Source organism: Alosa alosa, chromosome 12, assembly GCF_017589495.1.
Source record: "Alosa alosa isolate M-15738 ecotype Scorff River chromosome 12, AALO_Geno_1.1, whole genome shotgun sequence".
NCBI classification, from domain to species: domain Eukaryota; kingdom Metazoa; phylum Chordata; class Actinopteri; order Clupeiformes; family Clupeidae; genus Alosa; species Alosa alosa.
The window spans coordinates 5784539-5809200 of NC_063200.1; the positions used below are offsets into that span (position 1 = coordinate 5784539).

At 40.6% G+C, this 24662-nt stretch overlaps 1 protein-coding gene and 1 long non-coding RNA gene across 3 annotated transcripts; one reads left to right on the forward strand and one right to left on the reverse strand.

The window, feature by feature from the left end:
- The first annotated feature begins 2054 nt into the window (after window positions 1–2054).
- On the forward strand, window positions 2055–23783 carry nr5a1b (nuclear receptor subfamily 5, group A, member 1b). Its single transcript, XM_048258472.1, has 7 exons — window positions 2055–2218; window positions 2640–2761; window positions 2968–3109; window positions 3741–4402; window positions 18707–18826; window positions 19097–19244; window positions 21581–23783. Exons 2-7 carry the CDS (start codon window positions 2660–2662, stop codon window positions 21832–21834), a joined length of 1428 nt encoding a protein of 475 aa, XP_048114429.1. The 5' UTR covers window positions 2055–2218; window positions 2640–2659; the 3' UTR covers window positions 21835–23783.
- On the reverse strand, window positions 11026–15633 carry LOC125304317. 2 transcript variants are annotated; one of them, XR_007195223.1, is made up of 4 exons: window positions 15524–15633; window positions 14864–14970; window positions 14501–14595; window positions 11026–11048 (listed from the first exon to the last, which is right to left on the reverse strand). It is a non-coding gene; the product is annotated as an uncharacterized LOC125304317 (long non-coding RNA). The 2 variants fall into 2 exon arrangements; XR_007195222.1 differs by having other exon boundaries at window positions 14501–14598.
- Window positions 23784–24662: the final 879 nt, after the last annotated feature.

The window sequence follows — 24662 nt, forward strand, 5'->3', positions numbered from 1 at the left end:
CCGACAATTGCTTTAATAACATTTCGTAATGTTAACATTGAACATGTTTTAGAATAAATATAATAAGCCAAAATAGGCGATGTTGGAGGCTATACTCCATAATTTATTTTGCATAAGCATGGCATATTATTGAGTTTAATTATAAGAAATATAGGTGTCAATATGTTTCAAATTCAGTTTGACAGGAGCTGATGTGAAAAAATACCAAGGATAGCCTATGTCTATCGATGTCAGACGCCATAAATCAAATCCTGTTAAAACTGAAATGAATTGTCATGGTACCCAGTAAGCCACTTGAGCACTATAATTGCCGTTTTTTTTTTCTTTAGGAACTTCTGTCTAAACGTGATATTACATGTATATGATGACCTATTAGGCTACTGATTCGATTTCTCTATTTTCCTTTATCTGTTTGCTTCAATTAATCTAAAACAGAATGATGTGTTCAAGGTTTAGCAATATGTTATAGGCCTAGATAGATAGATAGATAGATAGATAGATAGATAGATAGATACTTTATTGATATATATCTTAGCTCCTGCATTGTGAGATTTTTCCATCTTTTTGCGTCCTAGCTTATCATGACAACACGACACGACACAACACAATAGGCCTACGAGCTCTTCTTTATCATCATCATTATTGTTATTATTATTAAGGAAGTTAAGTATGTTTTTTTATGGAAATGTTATCCTATTATTGTTATTATTATTATTATTATTGTTGTTGTTGTTGTTGTTGTGTAGGCTATGGGTGTTTTTGTTGTTTGTTTGTTTTGTTTATGGATGCGATTAAAGTTATCTCAACGTTTCACAAGTCATACCTCATATTATTAATAGTGCTATTATCTAGCTCAAATTGTTTAGCCTATAATGTATAGGCTTGTGTTTTTCATACCCCTCTTATCTTTGACTGGGTTGCCCTTGAAAATCCGCAATAAAGAGGAATGCGCAACAGCCTGTTCTGAAGGCGATTGAAAAGGATGCACGTCGACTGACCGATCATATTCTCAGTCAATTTGGGTGCCTTTGGTAATCTGAAATATACCGGGTTTCTTTAGTAGCCTAGCGAACACCTCCCAGAGTTGCCTTGTTAAAATTGATCGCTCATGTTCTCCATGGGCTGCCTGAGAAATAGTCAAAGCAGGCCAATTCTCTATTTTAGTTACACGATCTAACATTATTCACAACTAAACGAAGAAGGGATTGTTTTTCCACGTGTAAAAAACGTTACAGTATATATTCACAAAAGTTTCACATTAATTTACATGAATTAAAGCTTCTTGCAATTGCGACAATAGGCTACAAGAGCAAAATATTTAAACACTGATCGTCGTGTTTTCTTTTTGTAGTCCATTCTTTATTTTAAAATGTATTCAATTTAATAAATGTTTTATGCATAGGATTGAAAATCTGATTGATAATTGTCACACGTTTTAGCCGATGTGTTATATGTATAACAAATGGCTATAGGCCTAAATAAGAATAAGACTAGGCCTATAGGAGAGAGACAATGACAATCAAGAAGTTCTGCAAGCATTTAACTAGGTCTAATGTTTCAGGTAATACTAATGTTAATTATCTAATGTTTCATTTAATTGCAATAATGCCTAGAAAAAGAGAGCCTCAGCCTACCTGCTTTCTATAATTCCCTCGCAAATTTTCGCACGTCTGAACGATTATGTTTTTGTGAACGCAAAGCCATGTAAGCTAGGCTACCATAGCCCCTTCTTGTCACCACAGGCGCACTGTAAAATCTTACCTACTGCATCTATCCACTAGCCTTACCAGGGCTGCCAATGGAACAGACTAATCGACTAATACTACTCGACTCCAAATGCACGTCTTTTTGACGATCTTTAACGAGGCGGAAGAGAGGACTATATGCTTATGGTCGGCGGTTTGTCTCCTCCTAATAACGAATACCTGTCTCAGATAGGACGTCTTGCCTGTCCATCACTTGCGCTACGGCCTTTTTCGCTCCCCCCTCCGTGTAAATATGACGAGGTGCCGCACTCCGTGGTAAAGTCAGATGCTACGGGTTGATGGGGCCAACTCAGTGGGTGTGAGCTTTCTGCAAGTGATAAACTCGTGGTCATCGTAACTAGAATAGCGAGGGACCTGGATCTGGTAGAAGTGAGAGTAGCATCAAAGTTGGCATACAAGACAGTCATAATTGCTAAACCGCATCGGCGTTGAGAACAGCGCGGATCTGCCAGGTAACAATTATGTCAGGTTGTCACTTAATTCGATTGTGAATTATTTCTGAAATCTGAAAGCGGTTGAAATGTAATTGATAAAGAGTTTCAGCGCGCAAACAGGTAACGAATTGCCTAGCGACATTAAACTATATATTGGATAGCCGATGTTCTCCCGAACTTAAATGGTTAAAATGAGATTGCATGAAATGAAACAAACTCATTCTATATTTTAATAGCCACTCATTTACCTTCATTTTGAAATATTATCTGAACTCTGAAATATTTGCCTAGTTTGCCTGTGTCAGACAATATGTAATTGGTAAATTAAATCTATGTCTACTGACTAAACAACATTTTTACATTAGCTTACCTTTGCAGGATTATTAGATTTTGACATGAACGAATTGTTCTAATGAAATCTGACTGACATTTTTGACAGGAGACATTCCGTGAAAAGGAATGGAGTACAGTTATGATGTTGATCTGGAAGAATTATGTCCTGTTTGTGGCGACAAGGTGTCCGGATACCACTATGGACTACTGACCTGCGAGAGCTGCAAGGTAGGCTACAGTAAATGTTAAATTAATCTGCGCAATTCACCATTTCACAATATGTGAATTTGTCTATGACTATTTTAATTATAGGCTATATCTTTTGTAGTTCTTAGAGCACATTTCACACGAAACAGAATTTGTCACAATAACTACAGCAAATGCCATGGTCAATGCTGTCATTTTTATTGACTTTTTTTTTTTGTCTTTCTCAGGGTTTTTTCAAAAGGACTGTTCAGAATAACAAGCGGTACACTTGCGCAGAAAGTCAGGACTGTAAAATAGACAAAACACAGAGAAAAAGGTGTCCATTTTGTCGATTCCAGAAATGCCTCAGCGTTGGAATGCGATTAGAAGGTATGCCATTAATCTGAACGCATTTATTCCACAGGTTAGGCATACAAGACAAAATACAGTCTATTTCAATTTAGGAAGCCTACTTGGCGTTTCGTAAACATACTTCCAGTTAAAAATCCAGGGAAATCCAGTGTTTTATTTTCAATTAGTGTGGCAAGATCGCCTATTTAAACAATTGGATGTCTTTGTTTTACCCGCCAGATATTACAACTTTAGCCAGTCAATTAGCCTATATCCTACCAGGCTATTAACATCAACACATTTATGCCAGTTCTAAACTTGGTTACATAGAATGCCTAGCTTATTCTGGTGAATTTCCCGGGTAAATGTAAGAGTTTATCAGTCGTTCTGGACATAATATTGAATAATTTGTTTAGGTTTGGTGCCAGAAGCTATAGTGTGATCAGCTATCTTAATTAATAGACTTATACACTGCGTAACAGTATAGCTCTAGACTGACGCAATATTTTCAGTTATTGAATTTGAATTTGATCCTAGCCTCAATTAGACTGGCAGCTTTTTCTTTTTTTTAACAAATCAGAGAAATTAAGGGATTCAGCTCAGTCTTACAATTTGTGTTTAAAGAAACTCTGCAAAATGCTAATAATAAAACGACCTATCTGTCTTCCAGCTGTCCGCGCGGACCGGATGCGCGGGGGCCGGAACAAGTTTGGCCCTATGTACAAACGGGACAGAGCCTTAAAGCAGCAGAAAAAAGCTTTGATACGAGCCAGCGGACTCAAGATGGAGTCCACGCCGCCGTTAGTTCCCCCCACGCAGACGGACTATAGCTTCTCTGGCAGCCACCAGGGACTGCCGCCCGTTCCCAAGAACATCTTACCCGCCACCCCGAACACCACCACACCCACAGACTATGATCGCAGCCTGTACGGTCACGTATCGCTGGGCATGACCATGCCTTCGCACGGGCCCTTACTGAACCAGTACCAGTATACCTCCTTCCCCAGTCGGGCTATCAAGTCCGAGTACCCAGATCACTACACAAGTTCTCCGGATTCTGTGGTCGGGTACACGTACCCAGAGCAGGCGTACCCAACCGGCGGGTCACCTCAGCAAGCAGGCGTGCCACCCTTGGTTCTGGAGTTCCTACGTTGTGACCCAGACGAGGGCCAGGTGCAGAGCAAGATCGTGGCCCACCTGCAGCAGGAGCAGAACAGTCGAGGAAAACACGACAAGCTCAGCACCTTCGGCCTGATGTGCCACATGGCGGACCAGACACTCTTCTCCATTGTGGAGTGGGCTCGGAGCTGCATATTCTTCAAGGAGCTCAAGGTAAGTTGATCAGAGAAAGTTGTATATGTATTGAATGTATTAATGTTTAGGAACTAGTTTCAGTTTTGACAGCAGTCAAAATCGGACCGATTACGGGCGTAAAAACTACCCAAAAATGGACATGGATACAGATGTAGCCTTAGCTTCTGGTGATTGCGAATGTTATGCTGTATTTTGCAACACATGTCATCAGTGGTCAAATAAGTTGTCACACACGGAGACAGCCCAGACAGTCACGTGTCCACCGCCCGCTATTTACTGAACTAATAGGGGCTTGTCCATTGAACTCTGGTGATGAGATGATGATGGCGGGGGCAAACAGAACAGTGTTACACCAGCAGACAGTACACGAGGGTGTTGAGGGAAAAGTGTAGTGAGGTGTGTGCAGGGCCGGAGTGGGGCCACTTTTCAGCCCCGGAGTTTCAGGCACAAGACCGGCCCACGTTTTCCATAGTGGTGGAAATTGGATAAATGAAGCAACATTTCAGCTCTTAGGCCTACTATCCTGTAGTTTTTATTAGTACCATGGTTCAACAAATGTGTAAAGGTTATATTAATTCACTTCAACTGAGAAGTTAACAAAAATATTCCACTATTCCACAAGTTAACAAAAACAGAAAAAAGAAAGACAGAAAGAAAGAAAGCCTGTGAAATGTAGCCTATCCCACGCTTCCACAAAGAAGCATGAACTAATGTTTAGGCTACATGTTTTTTGCATGGGTAGGCTATATTGTTGTTTGGTGATTTAGCCTACTCCTTTATTAGCCTACATTCTCTTCTAAGCAAACAAGGCATATAGGTTCATCATGTAGCATAAATATTTTGCTCTTTCTTACATTAAATAACTTTAATTTATCCTCTCTACTTGCCCCTGTAGTCATGGCCTCCTCATCACTAATTTCGGGCTCATCATTTTCAGTGGTCTGGTTGATCTGCTGCTCAGAGGCTACAATATTTACCGCATAGGCCTACACAGATCAAACTTCAGTTTTGTTATTAATATTTGCATACTGCAAAGTCTATGAATTAGATACAAAAGGCTAATATTTTAAGAAATGTAATATGTTGCTTGCAAATAGCTTGACAACGCTACAAACGTCCAATATTAGCCCAATAACTGCTAATAATCATTGCCACTTTTGTCTGTAGGCCTAATCTAGAAGCTTGGCACATTTAGCATCTACCTGGCCGTTTCAGTCCTTCCTGGCCTCTTTCTACCATCCATCCTTCCTGACGCTTATGGCTACTGTAGGGCCGGGCCGGCTATCCGTATCTGAGAAAACTTTTTGGAAAAGACGGGCTATATGGACCCAACCAAGTCTTTTTGGGAGGGGAGAACTCCCTCACACGGTAGGCTACAACCCATGCAGAGGCAACGGAATGCGGAACGTGTAGCCTACTTTAAGAGAAGTTAGACTAACGTGACAAATGTCAATATTTTTTTTCCTCGACCGGCCCAAAAGTGAAGCGGCCCACCGGGAATTCTTCCGATTTTCCCGATTACCCACCCCGGGCCTGGGTGTGTGTAGGTGGAGGGATTCTCCTTAGGCCTACTCTTTGACTTTTAGGTATAATTAAATGTCTGTGGTCTCTCGCTGTTGCCTGTATCGTGGCTATTAGCACTGGTTAAAGACAAGGCATTTGATAGTGTCAGGGCTTATTCTCTCCCCTTTACCCTTTATTTATCTCTGTGGCTAGTTTGAGCCCAGTTTTCTATGAATTCTAGAATCTGCATAACATTTGTTTGAATATTGAAGTATTTGTTAGAATCGCACTGTGCTATATCAAAGAGTGGAAGTTTTGTTTGCTCATATTGGGTTGTAAAACATTATAGCTGACAAAAGTAATGTAGCCCATATGATAATGTACATTTTTATTACTATCTACATATATGCATTATATGTAGTTTATGCTGGAATGTCCTTTACATTTTATTAATATGCTGTATAAATAATTATTTATAATAAATATGTTCTTACTTATGGTTTAAATTATATTATTGCTTATAGAAATAATTAGCAACACAAAACTAGATAGATCAAACATATTATTTTCTTCACCCAATTTGAATACTACTTTAAAAGCTTAAAAAACTTTCCTTTGCTGTAAATGAAATGATACACTACTATTTGAGGTAGCCTAAGGACTTTTCACACACACACACACACACACACACACACACACACACACACATATTCCTTATAATGAACATCAATGACATTTTTAACACTGGCATTTAATTATACTGTAAGTAACAGCATTTCATGTTGTCACGAAGACACATAGCAATAATTCTTCGCATATATGTATAAAAACATTCCCTGGCACGGCAGTGATGACACAGTCCAGAGCTATGCCTCCTGGATGACTGGCTCTGGTGGGCCGTGCAGGGGAGGATCGTGCCATCAGGGATGACTGGCCAGGGGAGTCACTAATGGAGGCTGATTCACGGAGCGAAGGGGAAGAGATGAACTCAAGATGGACTCAAGTGCCTTGTTACCCACTTGTGCTGAAATGAGTTCGGCTAGTGGCTCTTGCCCTGCAAGTGCCCTGCGAAGGAGCAAGCCAGCACTTAGAGAGAGAGAGAGAGAGAGAGAGAGAGAGAGAGAGAGAGAGAGAGAAGGAGGGGATTATAAAATAGGGCAGTTCAACTGTGGTTTCCAACCTTCATGCAGAAGATATGTCAAAATAAGAGCGATTTTTGAGTAGAGTGGTGATTTGTGATAGCTGCTGTGCAGTTGTCTCTCTCTCTCTCTCTCTGTGTGTGTGTGTGTGTGTGTGTGTGTGTGCACTCGCACATCTATAGCTAATTCATTAGAATGTAGATTGTTTTCCTGCAAACTGAGCTTTTATGCTATGCCAGGAGCTGAGGAAATCAAGATCTTTTGGATCTTTTTGTGCCAATTTAACAGAGATGTTGGCCTCAGTATACTTTGCGGTGAAAAAATGGCTTCCACAACTTTTGATGACTTTTCTTATCTCAACCCCCCACCTTCATTCCTTTGGTTATGGCCCTGATGTGTATGCATGTACTGTATGTGTGTGTGTGTGTGTGTGTGTGTGTGTGTGTGTGTGTAGGCACAGGGATTTAAGAAATGCTTGCAAGCACACACGTGTACGTGCCTTTAGCGCTGCCATTGCATTGTACTGTTGCAAGGATTGAACATGGCAAGGTCGTGTGCACGTGTGCTAAAATAGAGAGCTCTTGAGACACGGCCGAGCTTGGTTTGGAGGAAGGAGACACTCCACTGCCTGGCCTCTAACTCCCTGAGATTCTCATTCCCACCACAATTTGGCTATTGTTCCACTCGGATAAGCACCAGATGAAGACGATGACAGATTTATATCCAGATGCATTTGGCCATTTATTCCTGGGACAACTCCTTTACTTTCATGTTTATGCTTACTCTAATATTAAAATATTTATTTTTGGAAAACAAATTGCAGCAATACATTTTAATACATTATCTATAACAATTTGTTTGTGTCTATATTCAAATTGAACTAAACTTGAATTTGTTATAATTTTTCAAATTTTCTTGAATTTCCCCTGGGGATCAACAAAGTATCTATCTATCTATCTATCTATCTATCTAACATATGTTCCTCTTATAGGCTTAGAAGGAATTTTAATCCGTGGTTTCTAGTGGTTTTAGAATTCTATACAAGGCCTCTCAGAAATACTTTTAGCAAGGTCTTATAGTGTGAGGTGAATCTGCACAAAGAAATCCATTAGAGCTTTTGATTTGAAACTTTTCTTGTGCCCCCAAACACTTAAACTAGCTTGCTGTGGCGACAGACAGCAAGGGAGCGCTTCAAAAGTATTTTCTCTCATAGTAACTGCATTCTGTCCATCAGATAAGTAAGGAATGCCTGCACCCACGGCTATTGTGTTAGCTTATTTTGTGATGACACATTTAGTCTTGATGATTAACTTTTCGAGTCCCAGATGACTTGGATGTCACTGTTTTTTATATAGTGAATTCCCCTCAAAAATAGTTTTGCCCTTAATGCACAATCTGCTAGCTGCCAGCAATTTGGTAAATGGTTTAATCCTACCGAGGCAAAGATAGCTGAATTTTTGCCATTGCGTCTTCCAACACTTTCACTGTTGGTGCAAGTGAACTTTGATGTGGATAAATGGCAAGACTGTTATCAAGAACGATTCAGTGTCCATGTTATTGAAGGTTTTCAACCGCTTCTTTATATTATACAGAAGCTGCTAATGTTGACCGTTCTTTCAATTCATCCAAACACTTCTGTCACCTGCCCCCGACTAAACATGCTCACTGTAACATGCTTAGTGTTTAGTTGGGGGCTATTGGCACTTCAGTCAGAAGTTGTGATATTGTAATTGAAGGTTACTGTGAAATGATTGCATTTCACCAAATAGTTTGCTAATTTGAGAAGCACCAACCAGATCATTTCTTTTGGGGTTGAAATCAGTTCATGTGTTTTGAAACAGCAATTCTAGAAATTTGGTGCAGTTAATGTTTCATTTTTGATCATCTACTTGAATAGAATATTTATGCATTCTGATTGAGGAAGTTTTGTGTGTGTGTGTGTGTGTGTGTGTGTGTGTGTGTGTGTATTGCTGCATGCTAACCACGTACAATAATCATTTGTGCTGTTTCTTTTTTTTCCATGCCAACTGCTAAGCCGACACTGTCTGATATTTGACAGCACCACACATCCACCTTCTACTTGTTGATGGGTAGTTTCCAGGTCTTTGTGTCCTAACAACACAAAATCCCCCCCCCACACACACACACACACACACGATGACACACACACACACCGACATAAATACATTCAGCCCCCCCTCCCCACACACACACATATATAGCTGCACACATTCACACATGTTGACATGAACGCACTCATGCTTTCAAAAGCAGGATATGACCAGGCAATGTATTTGCCTTGCACACACAAACACTGTGTTTGTTTAGACTGTGTATTACTGATTAAATGGTGCCATCAATGTAGAAAGATACAAGCAAGTCGATTAGCATATCTGTTCTGCGCTTCCTTGATATCCAGTTTAGCTGCTTGTTTTTAGACTAAACCTTGGACAGAGACAAAGGACATAAAATATCCGAATCATAACTAGCTCAGTTATTTGTGTTGTTTACTTTTTGCTTTTTGCTGCCCATTTCTCGTATCTCTTGTGCCATTCCACTGCATAAGCTGCTAGAGGAGATGTTTGTGTTTCTTGCCCACTCCTATTGATTAAGAGGAGAAAGAGCTTTGGCTTCATGCTCTGCAGAGGACAGAAGTGACTCCAACAGTGGTCAGCTCAGAGCGGCCATCACATTGAGTCTGTAAATGAGGTGTGCTCCTGTGAGCTAGAAAGTCAACAAGTACAAATGCGTGACCCGTATGTCAACAGCCTCTATTAGTGAGTGGCCAGAGGCCATAGGCTCTCAAAGGATCTGTGTACATCAAACATACACTCTAAAAACAGATTAGTTGGATTAACCACGATATTAACCAATGTCATCGTGTAATATGTGTCCGAATAACAAATTAGTTAGATTGACAAATTGGACTTTAGTTAAGTTTTTAACCAATTTTCATCAGTTGACAAATTAACCTATCCCACTAGGTTGCACTAACCAATTAGATTGTGTATTAAGTGTCCAACTAACTATTAGTCAAATTGACAAATCTGACTTAGTTAAATGTTAACCAATTTTCATTAGTTGACAAATTGACAAATCTAACTAGGTTGTTTTAACCATTAGATTGTGTAATATGTGTCCGACTAACATATTAGTCAAGCAGATTGGTTAAATTTTCAACCAATTTTTCTCAGTTGAAAAATTAACCAATATAACTAGATTGTTTTAACCATTAGATCGTGTAATATGTGTCCGACTAACATATTAGTTAAGCAGATTGATTTACATTTTCAACCAATTTTTTCTCAGTTGAAAAATTAACCAATATAACTAGATTGTTTTAACCATTAGATCGTGTAATATGTGTCCGACTAACACATTAGTTAAGCAGATTGGTTAAATTTTCAACCAATTTTTCTCAGTTGTAAAATTAACCAATATAACTAGGCTGTATTAACCAACAAACTGATAACTAAATAGTTTCTTGACAAATAACCAATGACTTAAGGTATTTTAAAACAAGTTTACTGTTTAAAGACAACCAACAACAAAACAACCCACCCATACACATATTCACCCACCAAAAGCGAAACAAAAAGCATACAGGCTAATATACATAAGCATACATACAGGTGTAGTCACATACATTTAAACGCATAACCATGATCAAACTGGCATGGTGTTGCCCTCATCTGATATGAACTCAACGGTTACACACAAACACATACATTACAGCACACACCCATACATATATAAATATTCACCCACCTAAAACAAAACAAAAGTGTACAGGCTAACACATAACCATGAGCAAACTGGTGCACAATCAGGCACAAGTTGTACACACACACACACCCACCACTCATACACTCCCACACACATACATACTCACACGCATACCCTCACATGCACACTCATACACACACAGGTAAACACGTTCACATACACTGCCGAAGTTGTTCCTTGTTTCAGGCATTCCCTCATTCTTGGATTTTAGAAGGCCCGGCTATATCTGTTGCAGGCTGGAGCGACAGAAAAAACTAAAAACAAAATATGAATATAAAAGAAAGTAAGCATATATTACAATTGACCGTGTCCATGAATATAATTAAAGGTGCTCTAAAGCGATGTTTATAAGCGAAAACATTTTTGTCACATAAAACAAATATCACCTGACCATCAACTAGCTGCCTGTCCCCTGAATACACTGTAAAAAGCGGTCTCTGGACAGCCCAGGCTCCAAACATGGCCAACAAAACAGCCTGGTCCAGCCTGGACCATGAAACATAACATATTGGTCCAGCCAATCACTGATGAGATGCACTGCGTTCAGGAGAGTTTCAGTTGCATGGGAGGGGAGCGAGGGTGAGCTAGCTCTCTGTTTCCTTTGAATGTCAACAGAAGTGGCGTTACCGAACATCGCTTAGAGCACCTTTAATGCAAACTACTCAGCTTTGTGACAAATAAAAGCAACCCCACACTAGCAGCTTAGAAGTCAGGTGCGATAGTTAGAAGTAATGCAGATGTGCACTATATACACACCACCAATATGTGACCCTGCAAAGGGAAACCAGTCGCTTTGGTAGTTATTGTGCTTACATGAACAACCATACACTAAGCTTTCCAGCGATATGTATATCGAGGGGTATTGCAAAAAGTATCACTAAGATAACCGCATCAAAGTTGGCGTGGTTCTCCTGTTCTGATATGCCAGAAGGGGAAAATCACCTTTTTTAAGTAAATTGTCGCGATGCGATAGTGTGAGGGGCACAGCTAGTATTAGCCTTACAGTAAGCGTGACTTTGGGCGAATGACTGACTATGTGCAGTTTCATCAACCCGGTGAGTGTCTTTTTCTTCCCCTAGTTCATACCTGGGGCCCGGTCATAAGGTGTCACTATAGAATAGAATTAATGTATTTGAGGAAGTAAAAAGGGGGGGAGGAAGTCTGTGAGACACAGATTGTGTATAGGCTTTTAAAAATGCGCTAGGCCCTCGTCAATGGAAAAACATCCCTAAAATGGCGCCAGGATATTTCCTAAAAGTTCGTGCTTTTGACCGTTAGGTGCCCTGAAAGGCAAGTCTTTCACATTCATATTAGGTTACATCTGCCAAGAATGATGGAAAGAGCTGACACATTGAGTAGTAGTAATGAGTAATGAGTAAATTTTAGCTCTACCCGTAAAACCTTATGGCCGGCGTGGACAGAGAATGACTGCTAATGTGTTGAATCTTCACCTAAATAAAGTCAGGGTTTAACAGTCTAAATCAGTGGTCTCCCAAGCGCACCTTCTCTAAAAATAGCCAACAGATTAGCCTGCAGATCACGCTCTAAAAACACCCTCCATTGTGAAGTTTTCAATAGATATTTAAGTCTAGACCAGAACCATTTTAAGAATGTATATGACCATACATCTATAACATTAAATTGATATTGGTGATACCTTACAAATTGTAGCTCGCGTTAAATTTTAGCCTTTGGCTCCAAATCCGTTCACATTCAATCTTTAAAGGGGACTTGGCAGCTATTTCAACGTAATAAACCCGTTTAGAAATCATTTGGATGGTTAAATGACCTGTTCGGTGAAAAAAGGTGACTTTTCCCGCTGCCTAAGCGCGTCCCCAGGCGGAAAACCAACCTTGCAACATTGAGACTACCGTCCGGAAGAGAAGTGAGAAACAAGAAGCTTCGTTTTAAATCGTGTTTCTTACCTTAACATATCCACATAGTTCTGCCAAACTTATGCTAACCATTTGCTAGCTTGTAAACAAATCCATGTGCTTTATGGACCCTATGGTACCTTTTCCCACAGTTTGAAATAGCATAATGCACAATTTCTCCAGCAGAGGGGGAAATCCTCCCAAGTTTCCCTTTAAACAACAACAAGGCGGGCGATACACGCTGCTTGCATTCGACAGCATACAGTCTACACTTTCATATTGTGATCAAATTTCGCGGATAAACATACGTTTTGACTGTTAAAGCAACACCAAATAACTTTCCCTCTGCACGCACGCTATTTGTTTATCCAGCACCGGCTTTGCAAATAACGATGTCCACAGACAAGGTAGAATATGTTAACCTGGCAATAGCCTGATGAATTTCGCTCCGCCTAGCTCCACTCATCCATCTGGAACCGATCCATTGAAGTGTTGCTTCAGAAGGCTGGGCCTAATCAAAAATGCTTGCATATGATTGAATAAACCCTTGTCCATCATCTATTGGCGTGCTACTTCAACCACTCACATCGAAGCCAACCCGTGGCGCTATAACAGACTCACAGTCGGCTTTCGCTATGTCACATCTATGAAACTCCGCCCTGCGTCCTGATTGGCTAAACCATAAAGTTGGTTGGAGAAATCACTCTCAATGGAAGAGGTCCCAGATGAATGTGAGTGAAGCTAGGCGGAGCTAAGCGGAACGACATTCATCTGGCTAGAATGGGAGGTTAAGAATATGTTACCGCGATTTATGAAAGTCACGATATATTTGAAATCAGATGCAAGTCAAATAGTTTCTTATGTCTTGAACCATCGAACTACAGACCGGTACCCGATCTGGCAAACTTACATGAATGCGGTTATAGCCGATAGAGGTCCATAAAAACCCGAATGCAGAAGTGCCGTTCACCCTGTTACAAGTTGATGAACCACTGAAACGATTTTGGAAACATTATTTTAAGGTACAAAAACTCTTTGGTGTTGCTCTAAACCCTGACTTTATTTAGGTGAAGATTAAACACAGTTAGCAGTCATTCCATTTTGTCCACGCGGCTATAAGGTTTTACAGTAGAGCTAAAATGTACTCATTAGGCTACTCGTTACTCAATGTGTAAGCTCTCTATCGTTCTTGGCAGATAACCGAATATGAATGTGAACCTTTGCCGAAGGGCAATTTAACGGTCAAAAGCTGAACTTTTAGAAATATCCTGGCGTCATTTTTACGGACCAGGAGAAGTTTTCCATTAGCGTAGCACATTTTAAAAGTGGGCCTATAGCCTGCACAATCTGTGTACACAGAACTTCTTCTCCCCTTACTTCAAATACATTAATTCTATTCTATAGTGACACCTTATGACCGTCCCAGGTATGAACTAGGGGAAGAAAAGACACTCACTCGGTTGATAAAACTGGACATAGTCAGTCATCGCTTTCAAAGTCACACTACTGTAAAGGCTAATAATTGCTGTGTCCTCATATGTATCGCGTGACAATTACTTCAAAAGGTGATTTTCTCCTCTTCTGGCGTAATGTGACAGGAGAACCATGCCAACTTTGGATGCGGTTATCTTAGCGATACTTTTTGCAATACCCTCGATATACATATCGATGGAAAGCTTAGTCAATGGCCGTTCATGTGAGCACATTAACTTAATTTTGTAAGTTTTACCAAAACGACTGGTATCGCCTTGCAGGGTCACATTTCACAGTGACCCTACACTTCTGAGCAGTAGTATGTCTGTGTGATATCATACCTTATCGCAACATTGCCTGCAGCAGCACTTGCCTTCTTGCTTACACGACCTTAACATAGATCATCCCCCATCGGACTTGCAAAAGCAGGCTGGGACTGCTGTACAAAAATAGCGGTATGAAATTATGATTTATTTATGTATTTTTGGACAACGTAGGCTACCGGTAAGTAAAGCGGAAGATGTGTGTTGCTTATACTGTAAGCTGCAAAGCGCTGTGTGAAACACTAGAAAGGGTGTGTCGCGGTTCTGCCTTTTCACACCGCGACACAGGTTCGTGGATATGAGTATTGCGATTTAGGTTTCAAATTGCATATCGTTACAGCCCTAATGTAATTCTACGTGTATGTGTGTGTGTGTCTCTACCTGATGAGTGAACTCTCTTGCGGGCGTCCGTATGGAAGTGGCACACATTTGGAATATTCCAGAATGCACTCAGCATTCTCAGGGAAGCAGTCCTCATAACACACAGTCTGTAAACAGAGGGAACAGAAGGAGACTAAGATTAACAAATTAAAAAACACACAGAACATGAAAAAGACCATCACTGAAGCACTGCTACACTCCACATGCATGTTAAGTAAACACATGTCTCAGAGCAAGTACCCCCTCCCCCCCACACACACACACACCCCAAGTTAGCAAGGTAACGTTAACAACTTTCATCTGTGTCTCATGGTAATAGACATGTAAAGACACTTTAAATGTAGCAGCTAGCTAAGTTAGCTAGAGCTAACCTACTTGTGCCAGATATTTCATTCAAACTAAAACTCTATTCATAACGACATCTCAGACAGAATTATTGCTAGATATGATATTAACACATCATTCAACACAGATATTCCACATAATGGTGAAGTTAGTTACTGGAAAAGCTAACATTCACAGCTAACATCGCTGCGTTAGCGATGTTAGCTCGCTAATAATTCTAACATATTTGGTTAACATTCCATTATGAAAACAATAAAGCTATATTTCTAATAAATTCCCGTTTTCAATTGACATACAAAGTACTTTAATTCTTACCTTGAATGATAAGGACAGGCAGAGTTTGAACAGCTTACACATGTAGTCAGCTGCATGACAGAAAAGTGACAGTTGAAGTCACTGGTGGCTGGAGTTGAAATGTCAGTCAGGGGTGGGGATGGGAATTGCTGTGTGTGCGCATGCTTATCAAAGCGTTAAACACAATCGTAGCCTATGTGAAAATTATTAACTTGTTGCCATTTTAGACTGTTACATTGAAATGGCTACTAAACTGATTGATAGAAGTGTCAAACAATAGTAACATTAGCCTAGTGGGCTATTATTACTACTATTATGATTATTATGGTTCTCATATGGTGTGACGTCAATTTCAGATCAATTTGACTGATTTAACATTAATCATATTGACCCAAGTTTTATAGTGACTACATGTCCCTGTTGAACCTCTTTACAATCACAAGCAAGCCAGCTTGTAAAGCTAAAATAGTATGAAATTATGCTCAACATGTTGGTCAAAGCCTTGACTAATTCTTGACATCAAATTGACATCAAGGTGCCAGCTGGGTAAGGGTATAGCCTACACTTTTTAGGACTAGCCTATACAGGCTGCAACTTCACATGAAAAAAGCTCACTTCCCCTCAAATAGAAGACACAATTCAAGCAAGTGGTCCACACAAAATGCACGCACTGGTGCATCTGCCAATTAAGACCTAAATAAATATAGGCTATTTAATATAGGCTATTTGGTTTTATGAACCACTCCGCTTCAGTCAAGGGGCTCGATGGGAGCATGACACAGTCAAACTGCAGGATCCCCCCTGGGAATGCAAGGGGCTGAAGGCATTGGCGCCTTTAAAGAAAACTATGTATAAGTCTATGTGAATCAACAGTCAAATCCTCCACTTAGATAGATAGATAGATAGATGCTTTATTGATCCCAAAGGGAAATTAAAAAAAAAAAAAAAAAAACATTAAACTTTAACATGCTATGCAGAAATGGCAGCCATGTACACAGGACATATAGGCCTAGCCTACTTTCACAGAGGGGCCTTACCTAATCAAGAAAATTCTGTCATAATTTCAATATAGCCTAACAAAAGGCAAAGTGTAGGCAAAACTCCTGAAGCTTCACAAATACAGGCTAGGCCTATTTTATATTTTAAATGTTAGACTTCAAAGACCCCACAGAAACCCTGGATATGGTACATTCAATGTAAACCGATAACTCTTGGTTAAATTAACAGATAGCTGGTTAAACAATAATATTTGTTATTTCATTTTCTTAAAGTGAGTGCTGACCAATTAAATTGGTTGTTGAGGGAAAAAAATCCATGAACAAATGAGATTGGTTAATGGATAACCTATGTGTCTTAGTTAAATTAACCAATATTTGCTTAACTAATGATGTTGGTTAATGAATAACTAATGTATTGGTTTAATAATTACCAATATGTTTGTTAAATTAACTAATATATGCTTAACCAACGATATTAGTTGTTTTTTTAACCAATCTGTTTTTAGAGTGTATGGTCCGTGTCAATGCTGCGCTAGTTTGTAATGTGAATGGTGTGTCCTCATGAGATTTTATGTATAGGTTAATCTTTGTTTTGCTGTCTGAATGTAAATGTGTTCAGATTTAGCATCCATGGATACATATGTATTCATTTATGTATTCATATATTTCTGTATGGATGTGAACATGGGTTGGTGTAGCCTATACATAGACAATTGTGTTGTGAATATCTGAATTGAATAGGTATACAATATTTAAAAAATGGGATGATTGAATGATTCAAAGAAGCATATATTTTTATGTCTACAGTTATGAATGAAGAAGATTTCTCATTTTTTCTTTTCATTGTCTTTTAACTGATAGAAAGATGTGTGAAATACCTTTGTTGGGAACTTTCTATACATTGTACAAGCCCCGTTTGTATAGTGGAAATGTTCATTCAAACAAGAACATATTACAAAATCAATATTTGATATGTTATATGTAGGTAAGCACAGAATGGCTCTACAATATATCCATAGATTCTAGATGAGCGTCTCAACGATTAGAATCCAATGATTTGACATTGAAGTCCATGTACCAACACCATTAAACCTGAAGCCCCTCATAGATGCCAGCGTACGGTATGACTCCAAAGGAATGTGTCGCACACTTGCTTCCCATGGCAACAGCAGAGCGGCACAAAAGAAGAGCATGCCTTTGTGTGGGGCACATCTCTCATGCAAAGCTCAGGATCTTTGGATGATGGCGACACACTCTCCTCCTCTCCTCACTCACCTCCACTCTTCTGGCTTAATGGTGGGGGAGAGGAGGGAGGGGGGATATTTTTCCTAAGCTGTGCTAGTGTGCTGGCAATGCATTTTTTGAAGAATGGCTGCTATCAACGCGCTTGAGTTGAGTCACATGACCTGGTGAACTGAAAGCCGAAGTGACAGTTGCTTAGCAACGGTGCACAAAAAGTATCTATTTTTTTTCGAGGTAAACTCTGTTTCTATCTGTCACAAACTTGTTAATTACTGCCCTTATGACCCACACTTTCTGCAGATCTTTTTTAGGCGCTCCATTTTGTGGGGGCACTCCAAGTCATTCAGATGTTTGTAATCTGAATTTCTTCTGGCATTGAGCTATAGTTGTTTCTGTAGGCAACCTGCGTTGGCACAGACCTGGTCACTCACCGACATAATGCGAGCACTACTGTCATTCTTGGTCTCAGCAATTGTTCAGTGTCCATTCTTCATTTCTGAAGCTTTTTTCCATGTTCATAAAAATGATGTGATTAAAGAGATTGAATCAACTCATAGCACAGTTCAGTTAGCCTAAATGGACCTTGCATGCCGGAGTGGGCAGAGAGAGAAGGAAAGCATTCCGCCAGACAGAAGTAGACGACAATGCAGAGAAACAAGTTCAGCTGTTCAACAGAACTGTAAATAAGAAACACGAGAGAATCTGAGATATTGACAGAATCAGAGATGGGGGGAGGAAAACAATACAAAATGGATGACAAGAGAAAGACAATCAGGGTGGCCAACTGTAAGTCTTTCCCTGTGTTGCTGTTCGGTGCGCTCAGGGTGGCCAACTGTAAGTATTTCCCTGTGTTGCTCGGTGCGCTCAGGGTGGCCAACTGTAAGTCTTTCCCTGTGTTGCTGTTCGGTGCGCTCAGGGTGGCCAACTGTAAGTCTTTCCCTGTGTTGCTGTTCGGTGCGCTCAGGTGGGGGACCAGATGAAGCTGCTACATAACTGCTGGAGCGAGCTGCTGGTGCTGGACTACGTGTCCAGGCAGGTGCAGCACGGCAAAGAGGACAGCGTGCTGCTGGTGACCGGCCAAGAGGTGAGCCCACACACACACACACACACACACACACACACACACACACACACACACTCACACACACACAGACACACATAGAGAGAGAGAAGCTCAATATTGGTCCTGACTTACTTGCACAATTTTCGTGCACCTGCTCCACTAAAAAATCATGTCTCTCTCTCTCTCTCTCTCTCTCTCTCTCTCTCTCTCACACACACACACACTACCAGACTCTTAGCCACCCTTGCCACTGACCCAGTGAGTGCTAAGTGAGTGTGTTATGTCTGGCAGGTTCAGATAGCGCACATCGCTGCCCAGGCAGGCGCCACCCTCACCAGCCTGGTGCAGAGGGGGCAGGAGCTGGTGGGCAAGCTGCAGGCCCTCCAGGTGGACCGCCGAGAGATCGCCTGCCTCAAGTTCCTCATACTCTTCAACCCCGGTGAGTGGACAAACAAGTTATTAAATGTCAAATGTTCTCAGATTTTCCTAGAGGATTACGTAGGAGAGTGAGGAGATTTATTTATTTAATTGTATTTCATATTTTACTTCATTTATATTATCACACCTCTAATATTGATGATTTAGATACTGATCTTTTTTTTACAAAATTGTACAAAAATGTCCAATCACTGTGTCCTCCATAAACTAAAAAGTGTCAGTGAGTGTAAAGCTTCTCTGTTGCTAACTGACATGGCGTTTCCAACCTCTAATGTTGATATTGTCGGAGTGTATCAGTTACTAAGTGGGCTAATTATCACCCTGCACATAGATAATCAGGGGAAGTGAGATGCACTTTAGCTGTCAGTCTAGAGTCCCTCTCACCTAATATGCCATTACACAGTGGGTACAGCATATAAACATGCTGCTGATGTGGGTGCACCTCCCTTCAGTACATCCGTATCTCATTTGAAAAAAAAAAGATTCAATATTTTTCAATTTGAGGTTTGACCCTGAGTTATTATCTGCTGAAAAGATGGACATTGAATTGATTTCTCGGCGTGATAACGAGCGTGCATAGCCATATGCCAAATTATCTCGTCATTGTGCGCTCAGAGGCTAACGCTTTGTCTAGATTGAGTCACTCTGTGAGCAGGTAATGGCATTAATTAAAATTAGTGGCTTCCTGAATAGACTGTGTTTACAAAGGCACCGAGGCGCCCTTCATCCATAGTCGCCCTCAATGGGGGTTTAATGGATTGACCCGCTGCTCGTTCGTCTCCCGACTAACACTTATGTGGGTCCACCGCATTTGCAACAGCGCAGGGTGGGGAATGGCCTTTTATCATCTGCGTTCTCTTAAGTGATGGCAATTTAGTGGGACTCTATGAGGAGTAAAAGCTGCTTTTAATAATGAGAGTGCTTGAGAGGGCTCAGCTAGAACTCCAACTGTTTGTGTTAGTGTGTGTGTGTGTGTGTGTGTGTGTGTGTGTGTGTGTGTGTGTGTGTACAGTGATGGGCAAAATGTAGTGAGCGAAGCTACAAGCTACTCTATAAGCTACTTTTAAAGGAGAAATTAGGTAATTTTTCATATAGATCTCTATTTCTTGAGGTCACCGAGTACTCTGTCAGTACGGAAAAAAAAGAAACAATTCGTAAAGCAGCCAGGCAGCTACAGCGCTACACTCTGGGGGCATGAACATGGGGGTTCATGGTGGCTCATGGACATGCCCCCAGAGTGTAGCACTGTAGCTGCTTGGAAGCTCTAATTGTTTAAGCAAGGCAACTCGAGCTAGGTAGGTGTTTTGAGAGTTTTTTTTTTCCGTACCTACAGTACTCATGACCTCAAGAAATGGAGATCTATATGAAAAATCATAGGATTTCTCCTGTAAAAGTAGCTTACAGAGTAGCTTGTAGCTTCGCTCACTACATTTTGCCCATCGCTTACCTGACCTGTTAGTGTTTTTTTTTTGTGTGTGTGTGTGTGTGTGTGTGTGTTTTTTGTGTGTGTGTGTGTGTGTGTGTCTGCTTCTATGCATAGTGCATCCGTGCATAGTGCATCTGTGTGCATGTATGCATCTGTGTGTGGTGTAACTGCATGCTTTGTCCCTATGGGTTCAGAGGTGCATGCAATGCAAAACCATTTTCCCTCTCAATCTCTGTTGAGTTCTCCTCTTGAAAACCCAGGGAGGCTTAGTTAATACTTCTACATCTCTGAATGCTGGACTATTGTCCAGGGAAGGCCTGTCCATGTGCCCACATATGAGAAGAACAAATGTATTTTTTTCCTACCCAGGCATTTTGAAAGCCGCTGTTAATTCACACAATGAAAACACCTCCCCAGCCCACTGCTTTTTCTTTATCACTTTCCGTTCCATCTCTTTCTCCACTTCTCTCTGTTGAGATCTCTATGGAACTCTTCTCGTCTTTTATGGGGCTGTTATAATGGGGCTGTGTGTGTGAAGAATTTGAGCTGTCTTGAACACGCTATTGTGTCTGCAACAACACTCTTCCTTGCATGTGTTTGATACAGCCTTTTTTGAGGTGTCAAATGACACAACGAGAGAGTACGTTCCAAAAGCTGACATTATGTCAGAACGGTTATTTCTTCACACTCGGTTTTTATTTCTAGGTCATTTTGAAATGTCTAAGAGGCATAGAGAGGTGTAGAGAAAGAAATCTCTGATAGCCGAGGCACTCCTTAATTAAAATGTCTTTATTACAAAAATGACATGTCCTAAATGGACAACTTTAAAATGTTTTTAAACTAAAAAAAAAAAAGCCACCTCTGAACCTCCTCTTCAAACATCTCCCCCCCACTCCTTCCTCTGGCCACAGATGTGAAGCTTCTGGAGAACCAGGCGTTGGTGGAGGGCGTGCAGGAGCAGGTCAACGCTGCCCTGCTGGAGTACACGCTCTGCAGCTACCCACAGTTCCTGGACAAGTTTAGCCAGCTGCTGCTGCGCCTGCCGGAGCTGCGGGCGCTGAGTGCCCAGGCGGAGGACTACCTCTGCTACAAGCACCTGAGCGGCGAGGTGCCCTGCAACAACCTGCTCATCGAGATGCTCCACGCCAAGAGGGCGTGCATCTGACAACACAGACTCAGAGCCACACCTGGACCAAACACGCCCCCCAGCCCATGCCCTAGCAACCAAACCGTTTCATCAAAACACTTTCGGTTATAAACAGACCCCTAAACAGAATCCTCATTCACCACCAACTGAACCATACCATGAGGAACAGTGTGTGTGTGTGTGTGTGTGTGTGTGTGTGTGTGTGTGTGGGAGAGTGTTTGATAGAAATAAAGAGAGAGAGAATATAATTATGCACAGTATCTGAGAGTGCTATCTGCCATAGTGTCCTGTCCTGACCAAAAGGCATAGCAGTGAGTGTGGGCTGAATCATCTTGTGGGCTGAATCCTATATGATTAAACAGTAGTTATTGGTCCACAATGTGGTGCTGCCCATACTCATCAGCATTGAAGGGCAGGTGAAGGACAAGTGAAATACAGATAATAGATTGAGCAAGAAAGGTTCATTTAGGCACTGCTTATGCCCCCTTGGGATCCTTTCAGTCAGATTTGCACTGTATGTGAATTCTCTCAAACGCATATGCTGACATTCAACAACACAGAATACAATTTTTGAGAAAGGGGTGAATAAGTGAGAGAAACAGAGAGGGAGAAACAGAGGGAGAGATAGAAAGACGAGGCATTATTTGTGATATTTGTGATTTTCATTTTTTTGCCAAGAATCTCTCAAACCTCAGCAGCAACAAAAGGTCCCGTACTAGAATGTACTAGAATGGACTGTTTGCCATGTATAGAAGAGCACAGAAGGTGTTTGGCTGAAGTGTGTGTGTGTGTGTGTGTGCGTGCGTGCGTGCATTTGTGTGGATGTGTGAGTGCATGCATGTGTGTATGTGTTTGTAAGTAATTATGTAACTAAACTTTATTTGTATAGACCTTTTCGCACATGCTTCACAAAATGAGTGGCGGGTGTGTGTGTGCGTGCACGCGATGCGTGTGTGTGTGTGTGTGTGTGACCTGGAGTGAAAGAAACGCACTGCATGGGACCTCCTACGCACGGAGCGTCTCTGTCTCATGAATGGTCAGAGTAGCCCACTCACTCAGCCTGCTGATGAAAAGCTATCAGCAGCACAGGACACTCAATGGAGTCTGTGACCACATGCAAATATAAGCACAACTAATTTGAAAGTGACAACATTTGCAGCGTGAATGACAAAAGCATCAATGTTTTTTATTATTATTATTATTTCTACTCTTAAACTCTCTCCCTCCCTCTCAAATTCACAGTCAAATTTCACACTTCTTATAATAATGCTCAAGACAAATGTATGTGTGTGACCAAACCCTATGAAGTACTTATTGTGTCGCATGATCGAAGAATTCCAGTTAACACTGCCTGGTAGACTCAGAGACCACATACTGTAACACAGCGCTTTTTTTGGTTAGGTTTTGGGTTGTGATAATATTAATGTAATATTCCACCTTGTTGTGGGTGTTCATTACATTTTCTTTTTTTGTGTGGATTTAAAAAGAGTGTAAGAGCCTGTGTGTGTGCAAGAGAAAAAGAGAGAGAAAGATAGCGTGTGCGCGTGTGTGTGTGTGTGTGTGTGTGTGTAAAAGACAAGTACAATGTTAACACTTGCCTTAATGATAATGACTGACTGATGATAACTGATAAAGACTGTGGGCTCTGATACTGATGATCACTTGTTTGGGCCAAAACGCTCTCCTATTGTATTCCATTCAATGTTAAAATGTGTATTATGTATTTAAGAAGTGACCAACAGAACATTGTGCATCTGTGTTTTCTTCTATGTTGTATTCTTTGCCTGCTATTAGGAAAAGTCTGATTGGCTCTCTGCCTCATTACATGACAGTACCACTCCTTCCGATTGGTCAGTGCCATTATGGCTTTGAGTCCTGCTGCTGTATTCCACTGTGTCTCTGTTCAACCCAGTTTTTGTTAAGACAGTGCTTCATTGTATTTGTTTCAAATAAATAAATGAAAATTATTTAATGCTCTACACAGTCGGTGTGAAATTAATTTAAAGATTCAATCCGTGATTTGGTTTTAAGGTTCTTGATATTTTGTGCTCAACAGCCAGCAGTAGGCCTACTCCCCTGCCTTCTAATTCAATAGTGACAAAAGAACTCCAACATTTTCCTATTTACATGCTGTGATTTGTATAGTTACAACATGTACAAATAACAATGTCAAACGACACACAGCCATTTTGTAAGCGAATACAGTTGGTAGGCTACTGTGTTCACATTCAAGCAAAGCACTAAAAAGTCGCTGTGTTCCTTTAAGTGAGAAATATTTCTCTTTGCACAGTTGAGTGAGTTTGTGCCTTGTTCAAATGACCTGTAGGAGATACTGGTTATGAAAACAGATGGTAAGACTGAGGTTGTGTAGATTTTTGATGTTTGGTAGTCTAAGTAGAGCTATTTTAATCAGATAATGTTTTGAATGTCTTTTCTGCTGTTTTATTTGGATTTGCACTGAAAAGCGTTCAGCCATCATGGCAGAAGAGATTCAAGGTCAATTCAGTCTTCTCTGCTTCGACAGGGAGAAGACCGTGATAAGAGTATTATTGGTAAAACTATTTTAGGACAAACTAGTCATCCTGCATGTCTAAGAGAGATGCTTAAAATATGTCAGTGTAGTTCTGTTATCAGAATGTAATTTTAAGGCCACTGCATAAAGAAACCCATTTAGAAAATTCACAATTGGAAAAACATAAAATATGGGAAATTAATGCATTCCTGAAATGGCAATAGTCATTTTGGAATTAGAACTAATTTAAACACGCCTATCTACCCAACACAATAAGACCATTTTGGAACTGAGAGGCACTGGTGGATCAACTGTACATCTATAGTTAGCCTTG

Excerpts from the sequence above, each read along its gene's own strand:
- nr5a1b (XM_048258472.1), top strand. The coding sequence starts at position 2,660 with ATGGAGTACAGTTATGATGTTGATCTGGAAGAATTATGTCCTGTTTGT. Across the intron at positions 18,827-19,096 it reads TGCTGGTGACCGGCCAAGAG|GTTCAGATAGCGCACATCGC; the intron begins GTGAGCCCACAC and ends TATGTCTGGCAG. Across the intron at positions 19,245-21,580 it reads CCTCATACTCTTCAACCCCG|ATGTGAAGCTTCTGGAGAAC; the intron begins GTGAGTGGACAA and ends CTCTGGCCACAG.